The 21,801-nt window shown below is 30.5% G+C and overlaps 1 protein-coding gene across 1 annotated transcript; it reads left to right on the top strand.

Annotated features, from left to right (window-relative positions):
* Window positions 1-327: 327 nt before the first annotated feature.
* LOC148272693 (uncharacterized) lies at window positions 328-17,559 on the top strand (the record flags this gene model as incomplete). The annotated part of the gene is made up of 3 exons (XM_088239710.1): window positions 328-464; window positions 9,722-9,898; window positions 13,255-17,559. Coding segments are annotated over 3 exons (436 nt in total), but the record flags the coding sequence as incomplete, so codon positions are not given.
* Window positions 17,560-21,801: the final 4,242 nt, after the last annotated feature.

The raw sequence follows: 21,801 nt of genomic DNA, 5'->3' as shown, positions 1-21,801 counted from the left end.
TCCATATTCCCCTCTTCAAAGTATTCCCCATCCCTGCTGTAATTTGTTAATTACAATTTTTTATGAAAATTTCTCAAGATGGTATTTTTTTAATATTTTCATGTTTTCTATTTATTTTATTTCTGCAGGTGACTTATTGTTCAGTTTCAATCCCTTGCACAATGAGTTTTGAGACTCTGTTTTTCTCCTCATTTGTAATCTTACCTTTTTTTTCCTAGCTTCATATTTATGACATTGTTGGTTAAATTTGATAATATGTGTACCTGTATGCTCTCCATCGCTATCGTAATTGTATCATTTTTAATATCTGTTTTTTTATTGTTTTAGTACCGTGGCTGAAGGTATTCCGGTAGACAATCCACACTTAGTTCTCCTCTTCTTCATGTCTCAGCTGTTTTTGAGGGAACTGGCAAAATGCCACCGCCTGGTCCAACTTGTACCGATGGATATGACGGGATACTATGGTAAGCATAATGAATTATTAATTATTAAACCATTATCTCTACATAGCAATTGCATCCATCGCATACTGGCCTGTCTCTTCAGCAATGAAACTGTAGGACATCTTGAAAATTGAAGTTCTAAATTTATATTATATTTCACATGAAATAAATATTATTGTCGGCCTCGTGGTGTGATGGTCAGCGCGTTTGGCTGAAGCATAAGACAGATCATCTTATTTACCATTTAATTATTTATTAACGGACATTGTCCATTTACACAATTTATAAGGTTTAAATATTACAATAAAACAAAATCTGGACTATTTATTTAGAGTTTGTTTAAATCGCTGTAAACTCATACCAAAAAAGTCCAGATCTTGTCTTGAGTTAACAATACGACTAAGACGGGTCCATTAGAGAATTAAGGCCATAGTTTGTACAATGCTGATTGATGAACAGTACTTTATAGTTTCTCAACCTATGAGTCGGAATATAAAATTTTACTTGTCCCAGCAATGATCTTACCATCATGTATCAAAAATTATCAAGATACGCTGTGATTGGTGTACCAATGCAGTGCTCTATGCACCATTAGGTACGGAAAGGGAATAATAATGATGATAAATAAATGTAAGTAGTCTCATATCTGGGCATATTTAAAATATTGTTAATCAATGAATTTGAATACAAATTTGCACTTTGAAAGCGAAAAAAATAATTCCCATCTACAATTATTCGTCTTTCTTATCAAACTCATGTAGTGTCCATGCGGCTTGTCTGTAGAATAATCTCCCATTCACTATGATAAGATGTTTCTACAGTATCTCTGTTCAAATCAGGTCTGAAGAAACATCTCCTTTCTCACACTTAATCTCTCCTCCTTTCCTCTCTCTGTATTCCGTTTTGCCCATGTTGCTATTTCTATTATTTTATATAAATGCTTAGTTTTATTTTCATATTTTCTCTCTTATACGTTTTAAAATTTAAATCATCATCATTTCATTGTGCCTGTTTTTAAAAATTTATAAATGTTGTGTTTTTATTTTAATATTTTTTAGTGTTATATTTTCTCAATTTTTTAAAAATTGCTTAATTTTTTATTTATTCTTTTATTATTTTGTTTTGCATATTTTATTTCTTTTTTATGTTATTTTGTAAACTTGCCAAACACAAGAGCCAGACTCTTTTTTGGCAAGTTCAACCTTACGTGGCCCATTTTTATACTGAATGTATTGTCAATTGTTTATTTATGCTAATAAAGGTTTTTATTTAAAAAATAAAAAATAAATGAAAAATCCGTTCCGCACTTAATGGTGCATAGGGCACATCATAGGTACACCTAACATGTTATGTTGCCTACTAGTACGAGTATAAAATTATTGTAAATACATTTTTAAAATAATAAATAATGTTATTAATGTGTATTGTGTTGTGTAAGTTAACAATTTATATCTGCATGTTACTTCCAATCAACTTAAATATTAAAAAGAAAAAAATCTATAAATAGAACAATATGAAGTTTTACTAAGATTTAGTATGTACTAGCAAACCCGACAAACGTTGTCCTGCCCGAACGTTGGCTTGTTTACTATTAGCTGGTTGAACAGACGTTTTTTCGCAATTAAGGACACACGATATTTATTTTTGACTTTTTTTAGCTATTTATTTATTCGTAATGAGGGTTAGTTTTTCTTTTTATCTCTTGATGTTATTGGCTAAGAAGCCTCGTCGTGCTCAAATCAAAATCGTGCAAAAATCACTATTGAAAAGAAAAATGCCTGATTGCGTCGTAAAAATGTGCAAAAACTATACGAATAAAGAGAAAAATACTTGTCATTGATAAGTAGGTACCTAGATACTTGTGTATGATTTAATTCCAAAACTAAAAATTATCAACATTCAAATATTGAATTTAAGTACGTACTTAGGTACTTGTTTATTGTTGAATTCCAAAACATCTATAAATTGTTTTGTTTTGAACTACAATTTTTTTTTGCAACTTTCAAACTCTGGTCCACTTAGAAACAGTGGTGCAATTCGTGAAAGAATCCGTTTTTTTTTAATGTAATAGATACCGATAAGAAAAGTCAAATAAAATTATTAAGGCAATATTAAAAATCCATTAAAATTAATTGATATGTAGAAATTAAGAAATTATAAGGGAATTAATCAATTCAGTATTCATTAAAAATAATTGTTGTTTGTAAACGTTAAAATTAAAACTTTTTTAATAAACGAAAAAACCACATTCTCTAAACTTTTTAATTTATGCATTTCAGACGAATACAACCCTGTAAAATTGATGAAAACACGTATTTGCTCCTAACTTTTTTTCCACTCAACATATTAAAGATGTTTTTATTTGTAAACTTTAAATACGTGAATTAGAAAATTTTGCAAAAAACCGCAGGTAAATCTGTCGAGCCATTTTCGAGTTTTTGCGAAGACGGCGATTCATTTTTTATAGATAGATATATAATATTACCTCCCTTTAGCGTTGAGTAATTTTAATACCAAATAAAAATATATCCTTTATATGCGAGCCTCGTACCAAGTGTGAACCTTTATTTTCTATCTTTCAAAATGAGCGTCCGAAACCGTAAGCTCGTGTTTACAAAATGGGTTCCGTAAACAGACTAAATTTCATCTTGAGGTCACGTAATGATAAATCTAATTGCGGCTTACTACCTTCCTCCTAATTACTTCTTATGAAAACGAAAAAAAAAACATTTTCGTTGCCGTGCAATAATAATAATATATTGGCCGTTACATAAATAAAGGTTAGGCCAAGTCGAAATGGCGTGTAATTTTTCTAAAACTGACGGGCATAAAATTATCGTTCAATTAAATAACATTATTTATTTATTGGGATTGTATAAATACCCTGATAATGCATTTATGCAATTCTGTTATTTATTTCATGTATTGTTCACGCCAGCTGGTGCAGTATTCTCGCGGTGCGTCGATGGTCTCGCCAATCTCGGGTGACATGCGAATGAGGAAAAAGACACAGTTTCTTCAAAATACTATTTATTATCCAAATTCTGCAATGTCACATAAATCTCAATTGAAAACAGTTTGAAAACGTTGAGCAGCACAATCATTAAACACACAAATCAACTCGAATAAAACCACAGGGTAAACACACCCTAACATTCGTAATTCGTTACACTCGAGAATGCGTACAAGCCTCGCCTGTCACTTAGGACCTTCCGTCATCGTCTCACGGCTCACTAAAGAATGTCACAGAAATAATAATGATTGCAGTTGTTGATGCGTACACTCCTTGCCTGCTACGGTCTGACTTTCCGTCAGCAACTCTACAAACACACTTCCAGACTACAAGATGAAGACTGAAGCTTGTTACTTTCTTATAAGCTTTCCAATAACCTATTGCAATTGCATTCCACAAAAAATAATACTGCCGTTTTAGTGTCAACCAAAATATTTCTAAGACCTTTTCAAACTATTACAAGATTTCTGTTCCTCGACAAATTAAATAATAATATGTGACATCCTAAGACAAAAAAACCATCGATTTAATTTTGATCTTAACACCTAAGTATAGGACAAATGCCCAGTTCTTTGAAATATTAGATTAAAAATACAAGGGTACAAAGTAAACACAGTAAAATAAATCTCTTAACTTCAGTTGAAAATATTTAAAAGCGCATAAAACAATAATTCACGATATACGCTTAGAGTATAATATACTATACTCTAAGGGAATACGACACTTTTGAAAGAAATGAACATGTTGCAAGGCAGAACATCAACATTCAAAATTACTAGTTGGTGTACAAAATTAACCAATAAAAACGTTCTTTGTAAAGCAGTATTTTAACCCGCAAAATCTTTGGAACAAAGTTAGTGATTTAAATGCGTTCTTTACAAATATATTATTTTATAAATGAAATGTTGATAAAATTAGTTTTGGTCAGAACATTTTTTGAACTTGCCTCCATTCAGCAATCTTTTTAAACCATCAAATTACCAGTTTTAATAGGAGCATTTGGACACACTCAAAACACTGTTGTAAATATAATTGATTAGGCTTTTCTTCCAGCACAATGAAGCTATTGTAACCTTACCCGGAATTATTTCATATGTACTCGTGCATAACCACACTACGAACAGGATTGTGTGTTTGATATGAGCAGGCAAGCAATTAACTCAGATTTAAGTCCTTTTCACCATTTGAACGTTTTCAGGGTAGAAGCATGAAACACGATAATTCTCCTCATACTGAAATATGATGAATATATTCATATAATAACCCGGTAAGTCTGCATTCCAAGGATCGTTAACTCATTAGGAAAGTAGCTTCAAATGAAAATGTATGAGAAAAGCTAATGATTCCTAACACCAGTCATGACGAGTAGCTTAAACAAATATTTAGATTTATGAATATTACAACGATTTGCTCGTGGAGGATCGATACAAAATAAAAACTAAGTTGAAGTTTCAAAGAAATTACCAGAATTTGTATTCCCAAACCCGCGATCACAAAATCAATCACCACTAGCTGGGCTACAACGCTAGAACATGGCAGGTCTAAATGAGTTAGAAATTTATTACACGAATCACAGAAATAAATTCGATAGAAAATATTTGAGATAAGAACACCGGTCCTTACAATATTTGAATTTAATTACAAAAAATAAATCAATTTATCTAAGAAGCTAAACTTCTACCCGATTCCAGAATCCAATAAAAATACTATAAAACTATTTCTGCTTGAAAATGTATTTTTGTTTGAAAATGTTACTGATTTGACCGAAATCTTGCATGAATAAAAATGAAAAAAATGGCAACCCGTTGATATCGGAGTTTTGAAAAATGACATCTTGGTCGGTTGGTTGAATGATTTGGAGTGTTCCATTTGAAGTCATGGGTCATCTGGTTGGATTTGTCATCAGGTCCAGTAATTGATGCTCCATTTAAAAGCCATGACTTCATCGCCCAGAAATATTCTCAAAACACATCCACATTTTGACCCGCATGACAGTTTCTTGATGCGTTTTATTCCCGGTTAGACAAATCCATGTGTTGCCTTTTTTAGTAAGGTGCAACAATAAATGTATGGATTACGTTATAATCTTGACTCCTGATCCATTAATATATAATGCATTTGACCTTAATAACGTGGCTCTGGTCGTGTGACTTTATTGTCACATAGAAATATGTCTAATAAATATATATAAATATATATATATATATATATAAATATATATAATTATTTCATATTAAAATTCTAATTTGACATGGATTTCAAACGATTAATGGTAATAATAAAAATGTTGTAAAAAATGTTGTAAAAAATGTTGAAAAAATGTGGAAAAAAAAAAAAAAAAAATATAAATAAAAGTGGAAAAATACTATAAAGTATACTTTATAGTAATACTTTATAGTATTATTCCACTTTTATTTATAATTATTTTTTATATTTTTTTCCACATTTTTTCAACATTTTTTGCAACATTTTTTACAACATTTTTTTTAACAATTTTTTTACATTTTTTACATGTTTTAAACAAAAAAAAAATAATTAAAAAGTATTTTATTATTATAATTAAAATGCAGTTCCACCAAGAAATGACAGTAGAAAAACTCAATATTTAAATATTAATGGGATGTCTAGAGACATTGGACCAGCCTAAATTAAAGTAATCTAAAGCACTTATACTCAATGTAGTCTCTTCTTTGAAGAGCGCTATGCGACCGTCCACGCTATTCACATCATGTCGCAAAAGAAGACTAAACATTTGAAGAAAAAAAACATTGGTAGATACGTTCGCCACAGACAAAATTAAAAAGATTGGTTTCAATTATTTTGTGTGGCGAGTGGCAAATAATATCCGTTACAATTTGTATAAACCACTTTAACTTTTGAGTTATACGTCAACCGGTTTCGAGGTTACTTCCTCATAATCAAGACATGAACTGACTTAGAATTACTCGTAAAGGGAATATTTTTAAAAGAGGACTCGAAGCTAATTTTTTTATTATCAATTAATATTGTTTCATAACATTTTATACCATTGAACATTTTTTCTCCATTACAATTTATTTTTATATTTTAAGGTAATCCCATAACTGTCACTTTCCAAAAAAGAAACTTACTCATGTACTTAATTACAATTAATTAATCATTTATTATGGGGAGGTTTTTGGTTAATGGCTTCACTTTTTTCTAAACTTTCTAGATTGTCTATGACGATGACCAATGTTATTAATATGTAAAATTTGTTTTTTCGCCCGTTTCTTGATTAAAAATATGGTTTTCGGATAAAAGATAATTGGCAAATTCTGAGAAGTTTTTATTTTTGAGACGACCAATATGTTCTTAGATTCTAATTTTCAATTTACGTTTTTTTCCCAAATTTTGGATTTTTTCCCAAATAATTTTCCCAAAATAGAAAGTTGGGCAATTTAAACAATTAAATGCATAAATTTACAATTTCAAAAATAAGTAAGTGTAAAATGTCATACCAAAAAGTGAAAAATCTTTTGATACTTAAAACAAAATATTTCCTAAATGTTATTAAATATTTGTATATAATAACTTAACGACTGTTCTGTGTCTACTCGAGATGTACCTGTCTTTCCGTCAGGAAACCAATTAAACCATCATGCAAAACCCATTATACACCTTTACTATAGTTGTTGCACAAAAATATAACTTATAACCTTTTTTTCAACTTTTTCTCAAACAGCATAAAATATGTTCATAATCTAATTAGTACATGGTTGTTCTAATCAGTGCATGTGCTTATTAAAATGCATGTCGTGACGGTTTTATATTTTTGTGCAACAACTATGGTGAAGGTGTATAGTGGGTTTTGCATGTTGGTTTAATACCCTAGTAATAATAACCCTTATATTTCATGTCGACCCTCCCAGGAATCGAACCTAGGACATCGAGCATGGTAGGCGAACACAGCAACTATGCCACTACGTGGCGAACTTTTTTCCACTCGATTTCCTTTTTCGGGATTTTTTATCTGTAGCTCAATCACAAATAACTATCGACGTGCTTAAAAACATGCTTAGCATTAAGGTGATCATAATGAACAATAATGAAAGTGCTTATCGCAGTCATAAGTCAACGCGTGTGTAATCTCTAAGTCAACGCTTGTGTCGATTTGTTTTTTGTTTTCTTTGTAAATAAATACAGTTCGTTGGCGGAAAATCGGCGTTTACTATAAATAATAATATAATATATTGCATTTTCAAAATAGTAAGGAGTATCTAATGCAAAAAAGTGAAAATTAAATAACAATTACTATGGCGACTGCTTTTCTTGACATTTGGCCTTCCAACCGCTGGCTAAATGCAAAAAATAGTATGATAAATAATAAACTTATTTATCAAAATAGCAGCTGTGGAATATTTTCAAATATGATAAACAACCGTGTTATCACGTCACTTATTAGCACGTCGATAGTTATTTGTGATTGAGCTACTGAGAGCAGCCATGGAGTCGAAAATACTCGTCCAGGATTCCTGTCCTATTTCACACGCGGTACTGTATCAGCCTGGACACAGACAAAACATTCTACTAGTTCCTTCATATTTACATAAACATTTTTTTTCTTCCTTCAATAATCTTCATTAGTCAACTTTATCATTTGGAGAAAAAAAAAATATTAGCGTTTTGGTGGAGTTTTGGATATTTCCGCAATGAACAAATATTTGTTTTCCAAAGAACTCTATTAATTCAATACAATTATATTCTTTTGATTATTGGGGAATATTGAATTACGACCTTCACCTACTAATGGAAATAGTATTTTAATAATTAATGTCTGGCTATTGAAATATTCAATTATTAAGTAATTGGAATCAACCACCATTCTGTTAATTGAATTTTTCCCGTATTAAAAGATTATCTTGATTTTCCATTAAGTCATATCATAATCAATTATTTAAGGAACGAATAATTAATAATTACGTCGGCCTCATGGTGTAATGGTCAGCGCGTTTGCCTACCATGTAAGAGGTCTCGGGTTCGATTCCCGACATGGTTGATATGAAATGTTTATTTAAAGGAATGTTTATACACTATAATATTCCATAGTCCCTGGACTGGTACATCATCATCTTACCTTCATTTAACAAAAGTTATCAAGATACACTGTGATTGGTGTACCAATGCAGTGTTCTATGCACCATGATGTGTAGAAAGGGAATTATGGTGATGATGATGATGATGAATTAACTAAAATCGTGTTTTGACATGTTAGCTTTAAAATTGTCGTGATTTTGTTTTGATGTTAAATTAACATATTACAACAGAGACGAAGAACATTTCAGAAAAGGTAATATAGAAGTCTAGGCATCTACAGGGCTTATGACCTGTCATTGGCTGGTTTAAGTGGCCACTTTACACACCGTGTAATATTCACCATTCTACCTATATTTAAACATCTATATTCCTTCAACTCTTCCATCTGTTGATGTTTGTGAAGTCAAAGAGCTGAAACCTTTATTTAGTACTTGTCTACAAAAATTTGGACAAACTCAAAACATTGTTGATATTAAATGTTTGGATTTTTACATATTCACTTTAAAAAAAAACAAACCATCACGCCGGTTCCCAGGAGTGGTAGGAAGAGAGGATAAAACGCCACTTTAGTTTGTCTTTTTTAAATATACCTTCCTCTACATTTTTTTTATGTAGATTTAATATACATATTTCGGTATGCGAAATATTGACCACATGATGAAATTAAGTTATTACTACATGTAAATTAAATGTTTTATCCTCTAAAACATGGTTTATAGTAAAACGTCCTTATTTCTTTAAAAACAAATATTATTTATTTATTTTTCATTGTAACTCACACACCAAATTAGAGGTTAAGGACAATAAGAAAACATCCAATACTCCCAAAAAAATGTGTATTTGTGTAATGTGTATCGTTATATTTTAGAAAATAATTTATATACTTTGAAGTCTCTCATTAATAAATACAAGATGTTTAAAGTTTGAAAAATCACTAATTTGTCTCTCCTCAAAAGTTTTTAGATATATCTACTGCAATTTACCTCTCGTTTCCCATTACGCAAAAGGAAAAAAGAATTCTTGTGTACATAAAGAAGAGTGACATCTTACAATGTGTTTTTTTTAAATAATAATCCATTTTTTTTAGGTACTCGTATTGCTAATAACACACAATGAAAAATATTATTACAAGTAAATTATAAGCCACAAGATTAATGACAATGACAATGATTAATAAGTTTTGATACATTTCCTTTCAATTTGTTTTCAGACAATAGAGCGGGGCCTTCAAACCTTGGAAATGTAATTAGTCAAATTTTATTGTGTAAAACAATAACACCAGACTTCAATCAAGAAGAACTTTGCAGTATTACTAAGGACTCGCAAGAAATAACAAGAATATTACAAGATTTACAGGAATACATGCCTCAACAGGAAAATCATTTAGGTAAATATTGCAGATTGATCTCTTTAATTACCGTGTTTCCTCGATTGGGCATAAGACTCCATCGATTATAAAACTCACAATTTTTTGACAGCAAAGAAAACACCATTAATAAAAAAACTAGATAATAAATAGACAGTCATTCAATCATAATAAAAATTATTGATAAATAGACATAATATTGATGTACTCGTCATCAGTCTGAAGTTTCTTAAGATTTGACATCAGTTTTTTCTGCATTACTTTTCGAAAAGTCGTACTCTGCGTCTTCCCACAAAATGTCATCAAATATTCGCTTCACATATTATATGTCAAATTTATGCCCTGCAGCTCTGTTTCTATACTTGTTTCCTTGCACAATATTTAAACTTTTTGGTAAAGCATCATAATTTGTAATGTAATCTTCTTCCCAACATTTTAAACGATAGTAAAGAACAACTATACTACATAGAATTTTACCGCACTCGTGGGACGCCATCGAACAAGACGCACCCTGAATTCCGGTAGGAGTAATTGCGGTATAATATAAAATGTTTGTTTTATCAGTAAGAAAACGATGTCAGAGTTTAATTGACAAGACATAAAGGTACAGTAGAACTTAATTCATTTGAACTCCAATCATCCAGATTGCCAAATATCCGGGTCGTTATCAGGAAATAAAAAATAAAAGAGATTTTATAATAAGAAATAAAAAAAACTCGCAACTCGTAAATGAGTATCTTCGTCAAAGCAATTAATTTTGCTTGACATGTTTGTAAGTTTCAAAATGTGATTCCAATTCGCTGTATTATTTCAAAAGCAATATAAAAGTTATCTTCTAAGATACTCCAATAAATTTTGTGTTTTTTTTCAAAACGTTGTCTCAATTTAACAGTTTATCCAATCATCCGTATTTCTGTGTATCCGGGTAGTATCGCACTAATTAATCCGGATAATTGTAGTTTTACTGTACATCATTTCATAAATTTAAAGAGATTTATTGAAGTTTATCGAAATATCGCGAGTTGTTTAGATATTTATTTAAATATATGCTCATATTATTTTTCTTTTTATTTTAATTTTTAGAATTATTCAATAATGAACATGTTTCCTCTTTCCACTGTGTTTTATTTCAACTCAACACAAGGCTCATGGCCTCATAGAGTTAGGGATACGATTTTTTTTTCTTTCTAGTACGAGTATATATGTGTTTACATGAATAAATAAATAAATAGAATAGAATACAGTGAAAGTTCACTGTTTGATAAACTCAAACATAAAATAACACGTGCATTTTATTTATATTAGACATTATCAGTTAAAGTGATTTTATAATATTAACTTATGCTATCTAACGAGCGAAATTTCATAATTTTAAATGTTAAAAGTTCAGGACTTTCATTGTGCTTTAAGCTTTCGGGGAATCGCAAACTGCTTTGGTGACACCTCAAAACGTCTCCTCATTATTGATACATTCTTATTTATTTCAGCTTTAAAAGAACATCTGGACATTCCTTAAAATTTAACTAAAATTTGCAATTTTTTTTCATTTTAAATCTGTTTGGCTTATATTTTAATTCGTATGTTAGATAATTAAATTTAAAAAAAAGGAATCGAACCCGAAACCTCTTGCATGGTATTCAAACGCGCTGACCATAACACCACGAGGCCGACTTAGTAAATTGCAAACGTATATTTATAATAAATAGGAGTCGCGTGTGCATATAGCGAGTAGAAAATAAAAGAAAACAGATATTTCATATATTTTATTTAAATTTTATTTAATGGTCACATGGCAAGTTGTGAGATTTTAGATTTCATTTTTAGGATAACCTGAAAACTGATAGTAAAATAAGCCTACAAATTGCATGACCTGAAACATGGCAACTTATTTTATAATAACATGCAACAATATTTCATTTTATTTTTTTGTTTATTAAGAAAAACAACAGCAATACAAAAAAGTATACACAACATTATAAAAAAAACATAAAATAAAGCCAAATCAGTTTTCCAAATAAATACAATTATAAAAATCCAGTTCAGTTAATTCCTTTATTCGGCAATAGTTATTTCCGCGTATCGGATATATTAAGTATAGGGTATTGTTCCTACATAACACGCCTTTTGAACTTTTTTAAGATGGTGATTGGTAATTAAACCTTTACTATAATTATTATATAAAACAGTTCTCTATAATTTTCTTGGTATATTAATCATTTATGATATTTTATTGTTCAATTTGATTTTTACGTTTAGTTTTAAAATGTTTTAAACTTCTACTAGGTATAATTTATTTTTCTAAATCTTGGATAAAAAGTGAAATATGTTTTTTTTTTAATATTTTAACCAAATGTTATGTTCATATTATTAATTTTGTAAAAGTCAGTTTTGCCGTAAATGTTAGAAAAAATACACTGACAAATATTTGGGAACTTAATTTGAGAAATGTCCATCTTTGTCTAAATGCCTAAGTATCATCAGTTCTAGAAGAAATCACAAAGATTTGTCACTTAAAGCAGCTGTACCTAAAAGCCGTAGGTAACGACATATTTTGATTCAAAACGATATAAAATTTTAACAGGCACGGGAAAGGTAACACTGGAAGTGTTACATCGAGCAAAGTAATGGTTTGTCCTCGATTATATGGACATTGCAAGCAAACTAGAATATTCCATGTGGTAAGAGTATGCACACCGGTATGAGCATAACTGTCATTTATTGGCTTCGTTTATTCTCAACGTTACCCGTTGGTGTGATTTTAAGTATTATATATGGTATAGTTACATGTTTATCCTCATCGAATTCGTCTAAGTTCAAAGTCGATGGAACCTACTCTTATAGGTCCTAATCGATTGTTAATAAGTTATCTTACACTTAGTTTATAATTTCTTAATTCACACAGATAACAAATTCAAGAATACTCGTTTTGAATTTATTGCAAAAGAAAAAAAATCGGACGGATATTCGATATCACATAATCAAACATCTTGATTACTGAAAGCACAATTATTTAGGTACGTTAAATGTCATAAAAATCAATATCCAGTACAAGCACTTTTTTATAAAGCTTTGTCAAAATTGTTGCATTTTCATTAAACTACTCGTATTTTTTTTCACACAATTTACACATTTTTAAATATTATAAAATCATTTCCAACTAGAAACTTGCTCTAAAATGAAAATCATATTGTGGTAGAACCCGGTAATCTGATTGTTGTAATACAACCCAGTACTTTTTATTTTAACTTCATAAAAAAATCAGTTACAAAACATGACACAAATAATTATGAAATTGAATGGACACGATGAAAAAATTAGTACTGTTTATGTTAAAATTTTTAAAAATCAGGCTTATTATTTTCGTATTTTGTTTCCAGAAAAAAATGTGGCGCTAACGGGGGATGACGCCAACGCTCTTTGGGCGGGCAAGGCTCGACGAGGATCTCTTTACAAGAACATGGGGTTGTTGTGCTGTATGTCGCGCCCCAACTATCTCTGAGGGTCCCTAGCCTGGAGTGGCCCCCGCAGTCACTCCGCCACCTACCGCTGGTCGGAGGCAGCTCTTGCCCTCGCCGAGTGCCGAACATAACTTTATCAAGAATATGGGGCTTTTGTGCTGTATATCGCGTCCCATGTATCTCTAAGGGTCACATAACCCACACAGTCACCGTTAGATAGCTCTAACGATAATATATGGGACTCCTATGTTATATTTCGCGCCCCAATGATCTCTGGGTGTTCTTAACTTTCAGTGGCCTACGCATTCACTCCGTCATCTGCCGCTGGTCGCCGAGTGCCGAATAGCACTCTAGCTTTTGTACTGTATGTCACACCCAATCTCTAAAGCTATGGTTTCCTAAGAAAGCGGCTACGTTATTTAGCGGCCATAATATGCAGTGATACGATTGACGTAACAAGATGGCCGTCAACGGTGATCAGGGATGTCAACTTAATTAGAATGGTGCCGTTATCAAGGGGCCGTAATCACCTAATTTTATTAACTTACGAACTAATTGTATTGACTTGTTTTTAAAAAACTGAGACGTACTGCGGTAGAAAATGAGTAATCTAGACAAACATAGCATCACGAGTAGGTATATTTGGAAGATAAGGAGTCATTGGAAGTCAAAAACTATCGTTTGGAAAAGAGTGAGATTTCTGAAAACCATTCTACATTGTGCGCATTTCAAGTTTGAGTTCAAGATTCAAAATTTTCATGATTTTTTTACAAAATAAAAAAAAACGTCATTTTTGATTGCCCAAATCACTTTTGCGCTCATTTTCAGACACCAAAATGTCCACCGCAACACGAGTAAAAGCGTTCCCAAAATATTCGCAGCGGTATGACGGCCTTCCTGAAAATGATGGTACCGCTGTATGACGTCCTGCTCACAATCAACACTCTGGCATGAGTCGGCAACCTTTTGTTGTAAGAGAGCTAAATATTTTAAGTGGGGATTTTTAGTGGGAGCTGCACTAGGGTCATATGTTATAACAGTACAACGATACCTTCAATTATTATTTACAATTATTTTCGTTTGAAAAATAAAACGATAATTACACATGTTTACGATATTCATTATAGTTAATAAAATCATATAGATTTTTGTGGCTAAAAGTTTTTTTTTACACAACTTTCATTTTTCAATGGGGAAGTTCAGTGGATTTTTTCTATTTTTTATTCGTTAAAAAACTATTTAACTTAGCCAAAAAAAGTTTTTTTAAATTTTTATATCTTTATTTTATCTATTATTTTTCAAAGTATTGTTTTATATTTCTGAAATTACTCCGCGTGTGATGTCAAAGGTTCACTTCCACCCTGTCAGTTCCGCCGATTGATCCGTTTACGGTAAACAAACCGAATATCTTCCACAGATCTCTTATCATTGGTTGATTCATATGAACCAGTGACGCTATCTAGTTTGTACAGGAAACGTTTTAATGATGTTATCTACATTACCTGTCACCGCTACATGACGGCACCACTCTATTAGGAAACCATAGATTTAGGTTTACTAGCTTGGAGTGACCCGCGCAATTACTCCGCCACGTTCTCCTGGCCAAATGCAGCTTTTACCCTCATTAAGTGCCGAAGATAATGCCTGAACAATGAATACTGTGATTAACAGACTACTGTGCGAAACGCGCATTGAGACGAAATCAATTAGTGCTTAAATTACATTCGTAAATGACTTGGATATTTTAACTTCAAATGTTACACTTTTCTAGACATATCCATAACGCGTTCTTCAAAAATCGTAATACACCGGAACCTCTTTTTATTCGGGTGATATGTTCCACACAGTAGGTACCGTGTAAAAAAGGATACTTAAAAAAACCCATGTCGAATAGGTATCGTTTTACGAAAATCATTTCGGTATTTAGAAATGTTTAATTGATTACTATTTATTGTTCCTAAATTTGATTTAAAAATGTAATGAATTCCAAATATATATGGATAGTATAATTTATTGTTAAATTAATGTTCAAAAAAATGTTTCTGTACTGTGTTATTTCTAAAAAGTCTACTAACTAAACTAAACAAAAAACGCATTCAAATATTCATTTAATTTGTTACTAAAACATTTTTTTTATGAATGTATCACTAGACTACTCTTTAAAGACACATTAATTAAAGTACTCTGATTAAGAATACGTACCAGGATCCATATTATAATGGGAAGTTAATTTTTATCTTCACTTCAATCTACAAAGTAAAATTATGCTTTCTATATCTAAAATTGAACATGTATAGGTGTATATGTTTTTCTAAACATGTTTAATTACAGATTACTGACGCAGATACTTTAAATTGTCATACAAATATACACATTTTCGTCCACAAATATCGATCTTACTTTATACTGTATCGATATGTAAATCGGTACATATCGATACGGTATAAATTCATCGAAATATAGCATTCGTAATCGCGACCCTGGTTGTTTTTTTTATTAATATTTTAAGATTTATTGTTCCCAAACCGCCTGAGATAAATTTGGTGGTAGCGAAATTTTAACGAGAAGAATAATAAATAATAAATATTTATGTCCTATCTCCTGTGTTTCCTCCCAAGCAGGTCCGCGTTTCGAGGTTCAACAAACTGTCAGTGAACGTTTTACTAGAGAACCAGTGGCCTTATTTTGTAAGTAATTCGTCTCGTAAATTCATTCGTATCGTATGAGAGGGAACGAGAGCGAAATACGATTCTGACAGCATTAGAGTGAGATGGATATATAACGATCGAACGAACTTACGAAATGAAATTTTTTCAGGATAAGTCTACTAATGTTTTGTTAAATATTCAAGCAAATTTTTATTGTATGGAATATAATAATATTTCGAAATTTATAATTAACCAAAATCGTTTAATATTTTTACTAATTTGGGTTTCAAACAAATGCTTGGCGTAGTTATATCATTTTTGTTCAGTGTAAAAAGATGTGAATTCGATGGATTCAAAAATATTTGAATCAGGCAACCAAATATTATCACTGAAAACTATTTTTAATTTAAATTTAAAAATGTATTTGCATGAACACAAATCAATAATCCACAAATCTTTATCGAATTATGAAACATTGTTCAATGAATTATGACTGCAGTTTCTTTTTATTTAATAACTCATTCCTCTTCTTGCTCTCAAAATTTCTACTCAATTCTTGGGAGGAACCACATCTATGGATTTGACTCCATTTTTGTATCCAAAAAAAAAAGTTTTTAGTCATACTCGTAATATCACATAAATGACGTTAATTATTTTGCAACAAAAGTAGTTCCAACATAATATACATATGTTATGTACTTTTATGTTTTATGAAAAGTAAGGAAATGTCAAAAATATAATATAATTATGCATGTACCATGATCACGACATCAAAATCATCAGTATTTACCTATCATCGTCCCTAGGTGACATTGTATATTATAATATCCATTGGTATTTTAAAAATAAATAAGTCCCTGTGGAAATACCAAATTAACTTTAAATAAAATCACCAATCCTTAGAAGTGATCTTAATAAATATCTTAGACACCAAATATTCGTTTATTTAATTGATAAAATATATGAGATAATTACCGTAGTATCCAAATACTTAGTATAAAACAATATCAATAACTGTAAAATAAGATAAAGTGCTTCATATTTATTGATAAAATTGTTTTTAATAACAAACGAATTTTAAGATTTATTATTGCATTATTTAAATCGCTGAAATTACTAGTTTCAAAAACTCTCTAACGTTTGAATCCAATTTAAGTCTAACGTTTGAATCCAATTTTTTTTCAATAAATAATCAAATAAAAAAAACGGTCACTGTTCCCAATATGTATCTTTTTTGGGTGATCTCGTGTAAGTTGGATTCGTTCCGACGTTTTGGTTACCATTGCAGGAGCCATCTTCAAGGTAAACTCTGAATATGCTTAATCTCATCGATACCAAAGAAATTGAAAAAGTTTTTTTTTATTTACCGTTTTTTTGTTTTCACGATAGATATTCCATAGATAATAAATTTTTGAAATAATTTGTAAAATCTCACTAGAAACATATTATTTAAATAATAAGGCTATTGTGGCGTATGGCGTCGGTTAAAATGGGTCAATTTATCACTTTGCACTACGCATATTAATAGTCTAGGCAAATCAGACAAACAAACGGTTTAATGCAAAAATAGAAGAAAAAAAATTTAAAAATCGACTTTGTCGGGACGCGCCCCCCTGAGGGGAGTGAGCTTTTTTGACTCTTAAATTTTTCCCCTTTTTTTTAATTACTTGGACAACAGTTATTATTATATATATGATAATTATTTACATAATACTTTTTAAAATGAAAGCAATACTATATTCATATTATTAATTCTCATTAATTTTACCTGTGTACCTACGAGGATAATACTGTTAGTCGTATAATTTATAATAATTTACATTCGATGGCAATAATAATACATTTTTAATTTATTATAAGTTTTCAACGGCCATCTTTTTAATGTCAATTCGTTTTATGATTTAAAAAACATAAATAAAGAATAGGCTCTTTTATATTTAACAATTTCATTTTTTTTAAGTATTCAGCTTTCACTTATAAAATATCCCATTTTTAAGAAATGTGACCACGGACTTCATTGCGCTTACTGTGCACCTGAAAACTCAGTATTTTTTTTCATTCCTTTTTTTATTTGCACAATAAAATCCGTGGTAGTTTTGTTATTTCCACCAAGGAAGTGCGTATAAAGTATTTATTTGATTTATATTAAATTAATGTTTTACTTCCCTATTTTAAAAGATACGTTTAAAAAGTATGCTTAATTGAGAATGAAGAACGAACAATACATTATATAATAATATATTATATTAATTTATTTATTTAACTGTGATTTGGTACGATTCAAAAAGGAATTCCATTTACCTAATGTTTGCACCAAATTTATATTAGTAATTTTTTATAAACAATTACCAATTTACTTAATTTTGTTAATTTTTTTTTTTTTTGAACTACAGATTATACTTTTTTTTAATTAATATCATCTGCAGCCCCAATTTTGCGACTATGTACTTACCTTTTTGCATTACGACCGCACCAATTGTAAATATAATATAGGTATATCTTTATTTTTTTTGGTGCAGTTAGCCTTTTTGTATATTATTATATATTGTGATGTATCACTTTCTTGCTAGTACTTACATACCTATTGTAAAAGTGTTGTTTATCATATACTCGTATGTATCATAATTTATGGTAAAAATGTAATTTGATTTATCATATTCGAAAAAATGGAAACGGGATCAAAATATAAGTAGTAGTAATTTCACAATGGAATCAATTAGACTTTGTGATAGTCGTTTTATATGTATGAATTACGTATCTTTATTAAACGTACACAATATTATTAATTTATTTAAAGTAAATAAAATTGTAATTTTAGTGATGTTTTATGAATGCTCTTAAGAATCTTCGAATCAAACTCTCTTATATATTGGGAGATAAAATATTTGGGAGATATATATTTTATTTTTTGTCTCTTCGCTTTTTATAAGCGCACTATGTTTATACTGGTACCCAATCACTTGTGTATTACTTAAAGGGGTGCCAGGCTCGACTTCTGACACGGTTTATCTGTTATTATTCTGTAAAGGGTATTTTTACTTGCGTATTTTAGTTATTTGTGGTTACCTTAGATATATCCAAAAACAATCATATTTTTCAAAAGTAATTCCGTAATTTAAAAATTATGTGCATTTTTATTTTGTATTGAATATTTATATCGTACAAAACGTTTAATTAATTCATTGCATATCGTAAAATACTGTAAGATAACGTACTTGAGTAGCTAAAATATTATTTTTAAATAATTAAATAAATTCACAAAGATAACAGGAGATAAAAAAAATACATAATATGTACTCACATATCTTTTTTATCAGTGACTCATTTCGTTTTTACAAAAATAGATCAGTAAATTTATTATTCTTAATCGTTTTTAATTTCAAATCATAATTGATAAAATAAATCACTAGTGAAAATACTCGCATAAGTCGCGAGTGTATTTAAGTGTTATTAAACATGCCTGCAAATCATAATAATTTATTACAAGAAAAAATCTAAGCCTACACTTACATAGATAAGTTTGAAAAAATATTTGGATTAAAACTATCTATGATTATTATAAATATGACTACTTATACCGTAATTCACACAATACAATACAATAAACCATGTCGTAGTGTTAATCATTTTAGCAATATCAGCTATACTGAGTTGATTTTAACATAGTTATGATATTATGGAAAACATTTATTTTTTGTAAAGTTACCTTTCGGCTAAATGAATTAAAATGAGAAAAGAATTAGAATGAGCGCCATTTTTTTATTTTCGCATCAAAACAGATTTATTCAAAAGCAGGTATACTTATAATTATTATAGCAATAAACCCACCATTTCGGATATCAATTTGATGCACCAAGTTCAGTTAAAAAAACAGATACAAAAATAACAAAAAGTATATATTTAATAATAACCAAACAACAACAATCCACCTACGTACCACATTTTAAAATGTGTCTATTTTATCATCCTTAGATTTTAGCTTGGTTTATTACCACTTATTGAGCCAGGTGCTTTAGAATTAACTGATTTGGCGTACAAATACCCAAGGATAACTGTATTTTATTTCTAAATAACAATTATGAGGCTTTTGAATAAAATCATCAAATACTTACTGGAATAGCCACATTACGTGTGTATCAGTTCAGAGAACTAATTTTCCATACAAAAAATGGGATATAATTAATTTGACTGAACTGTTAGATATTTTTTTTGTCTATCCAGTAACATTTCACCAGTAACTTCATAATATAAAGTCCATACGATGAGGAAGTTCAGTGTTCATTTATTTTATTTTTATTTATTAATATCATACTAAGCAATTTTTTTAGAAATACTTTTATGATTTTTTCGTGTCTCGTGATTTTGAAATTACTCCGCCTGAGACGTCTCACGATCTCCACGGTGAGTTGTCCTAATTGGTGGGTTGGCTTCACGGTATCAAGAAATGTTTCACAACACTCTATGATTGGTTCACAACACTCTATGATTTTGGAGAACTAGTGACATCGTTCAATGTATTTCATTTTAATCAATTTTATTATTTTTTTCATACATTTTCAAGAAACTTCGCCGTTCTATTAAATGCACTATTTTTTTACCGAGCGTAAGAAAACATTTTTTAAATCCAATTTCCCGCTTCACTGAACTTCTTCTTTAAGGTTTCAGCTCTTTTACTTCACAAAATCAAAATATTTGAATTGACATCTATTATGGTAATTATTGCAGTTTTAACGGGTTAGCATATGTAATTTTTATCTACATAAAATTAGGCATACCTCGTAGTGAAAAACCAAATTACCTTCACAAGTATTATTTTCTATGAGTTTGTATCCCGGACATCCCGGTCGACAATCGCAGCAATATGCTGGTGTATCCACGCATATCTAGGAGCATCCTCCATTACCTACTGCACATTCGTTCTTATAGCCATATCAGGGCTGTCCAAAACACAACCGCGTCTTATATTTGTGCGGCCCGCGACGTGTTTTTGATATACCGCAAATACGAAAATGTACTAGTTGCAAAGAATATAACATAGAGATGGAAAATTTTGAAGGATGCAACTTTTTGACCACCTTAATTACATTGACGAAGAAATTGCTGAATTTCAGCAGCGTTTCGAAGTTTTTAAAGAATTAGAGTTTGATATATCTCTTTTCATCCATCCATAAACGATTGCAATTGAAAGCGTAAACATTGATTACCAATTGGAATTATGTGATCTACGAGGCGGGTTTTTAAGTAATTATCGTCAGTGTCCCGCGCACGCGCACTGTGTACCTACATCTGTCTGTTGACAAGCCACAGACGCCATTGGGGTATCAGTCGATCGTGTTTACAGCATTTACATTTGCTTTTGCGTATTTAAATGCCTCCGCCAATAGAGAATCCCGCAGTCTGTGAAGTACGCGCATTTATACGTTTTCTTAGTGCTAAAGGCGTGAAAGCAGCTGACATTTACTGTCAAATCTGTGCAGTGTACGGACAAAATATTATGAGTAATGGAATGATACGCAAATAGGTCTGAGCTTTCGAAAATGGCCGAACGAATGTTCATGACGAGGAACGGAGTGGGCGAACCTTCATGATCACTGACGATTTGGTGCATTTGGCTGAGTTAAACAGTTTTTTTTTATATCTATGCGAGACTTACTTAAAAAAAACACGCCTCGTGCAATCAGACCCCTTCTACAAGGGCAGAACAAAATCTGGAATTGAATTTTTTAAGCTCCTTGGCGAGCGTTTCTCCAAACTAACGAATCTTGGCTTAAAAATGGGGTCGATGATGGGCAGTATCTGTCTTTCTGAGAGTGCGTAT

The sequence above is a fragment of the Micrasema longulum genome, unplaced genomic scaffold (assembly GCF_059751315.1).
Source record: "Micrasema longulum isolate JH-2025_06_02 unplaced genomic scaffold, ASM5975131v1 h1tg002227l, whole genome shotgun sequence".
NCBI lineage: Eukaryota > Metazoa > Arthropoda > Insecta > Trichoptera > Brachycentridae > Micrasema > Micrasema longulum.
Note: the sequence above shows the minus strand (reverse complement) of the source record. Positions and strands in the feature narration are given on the sequence as shown.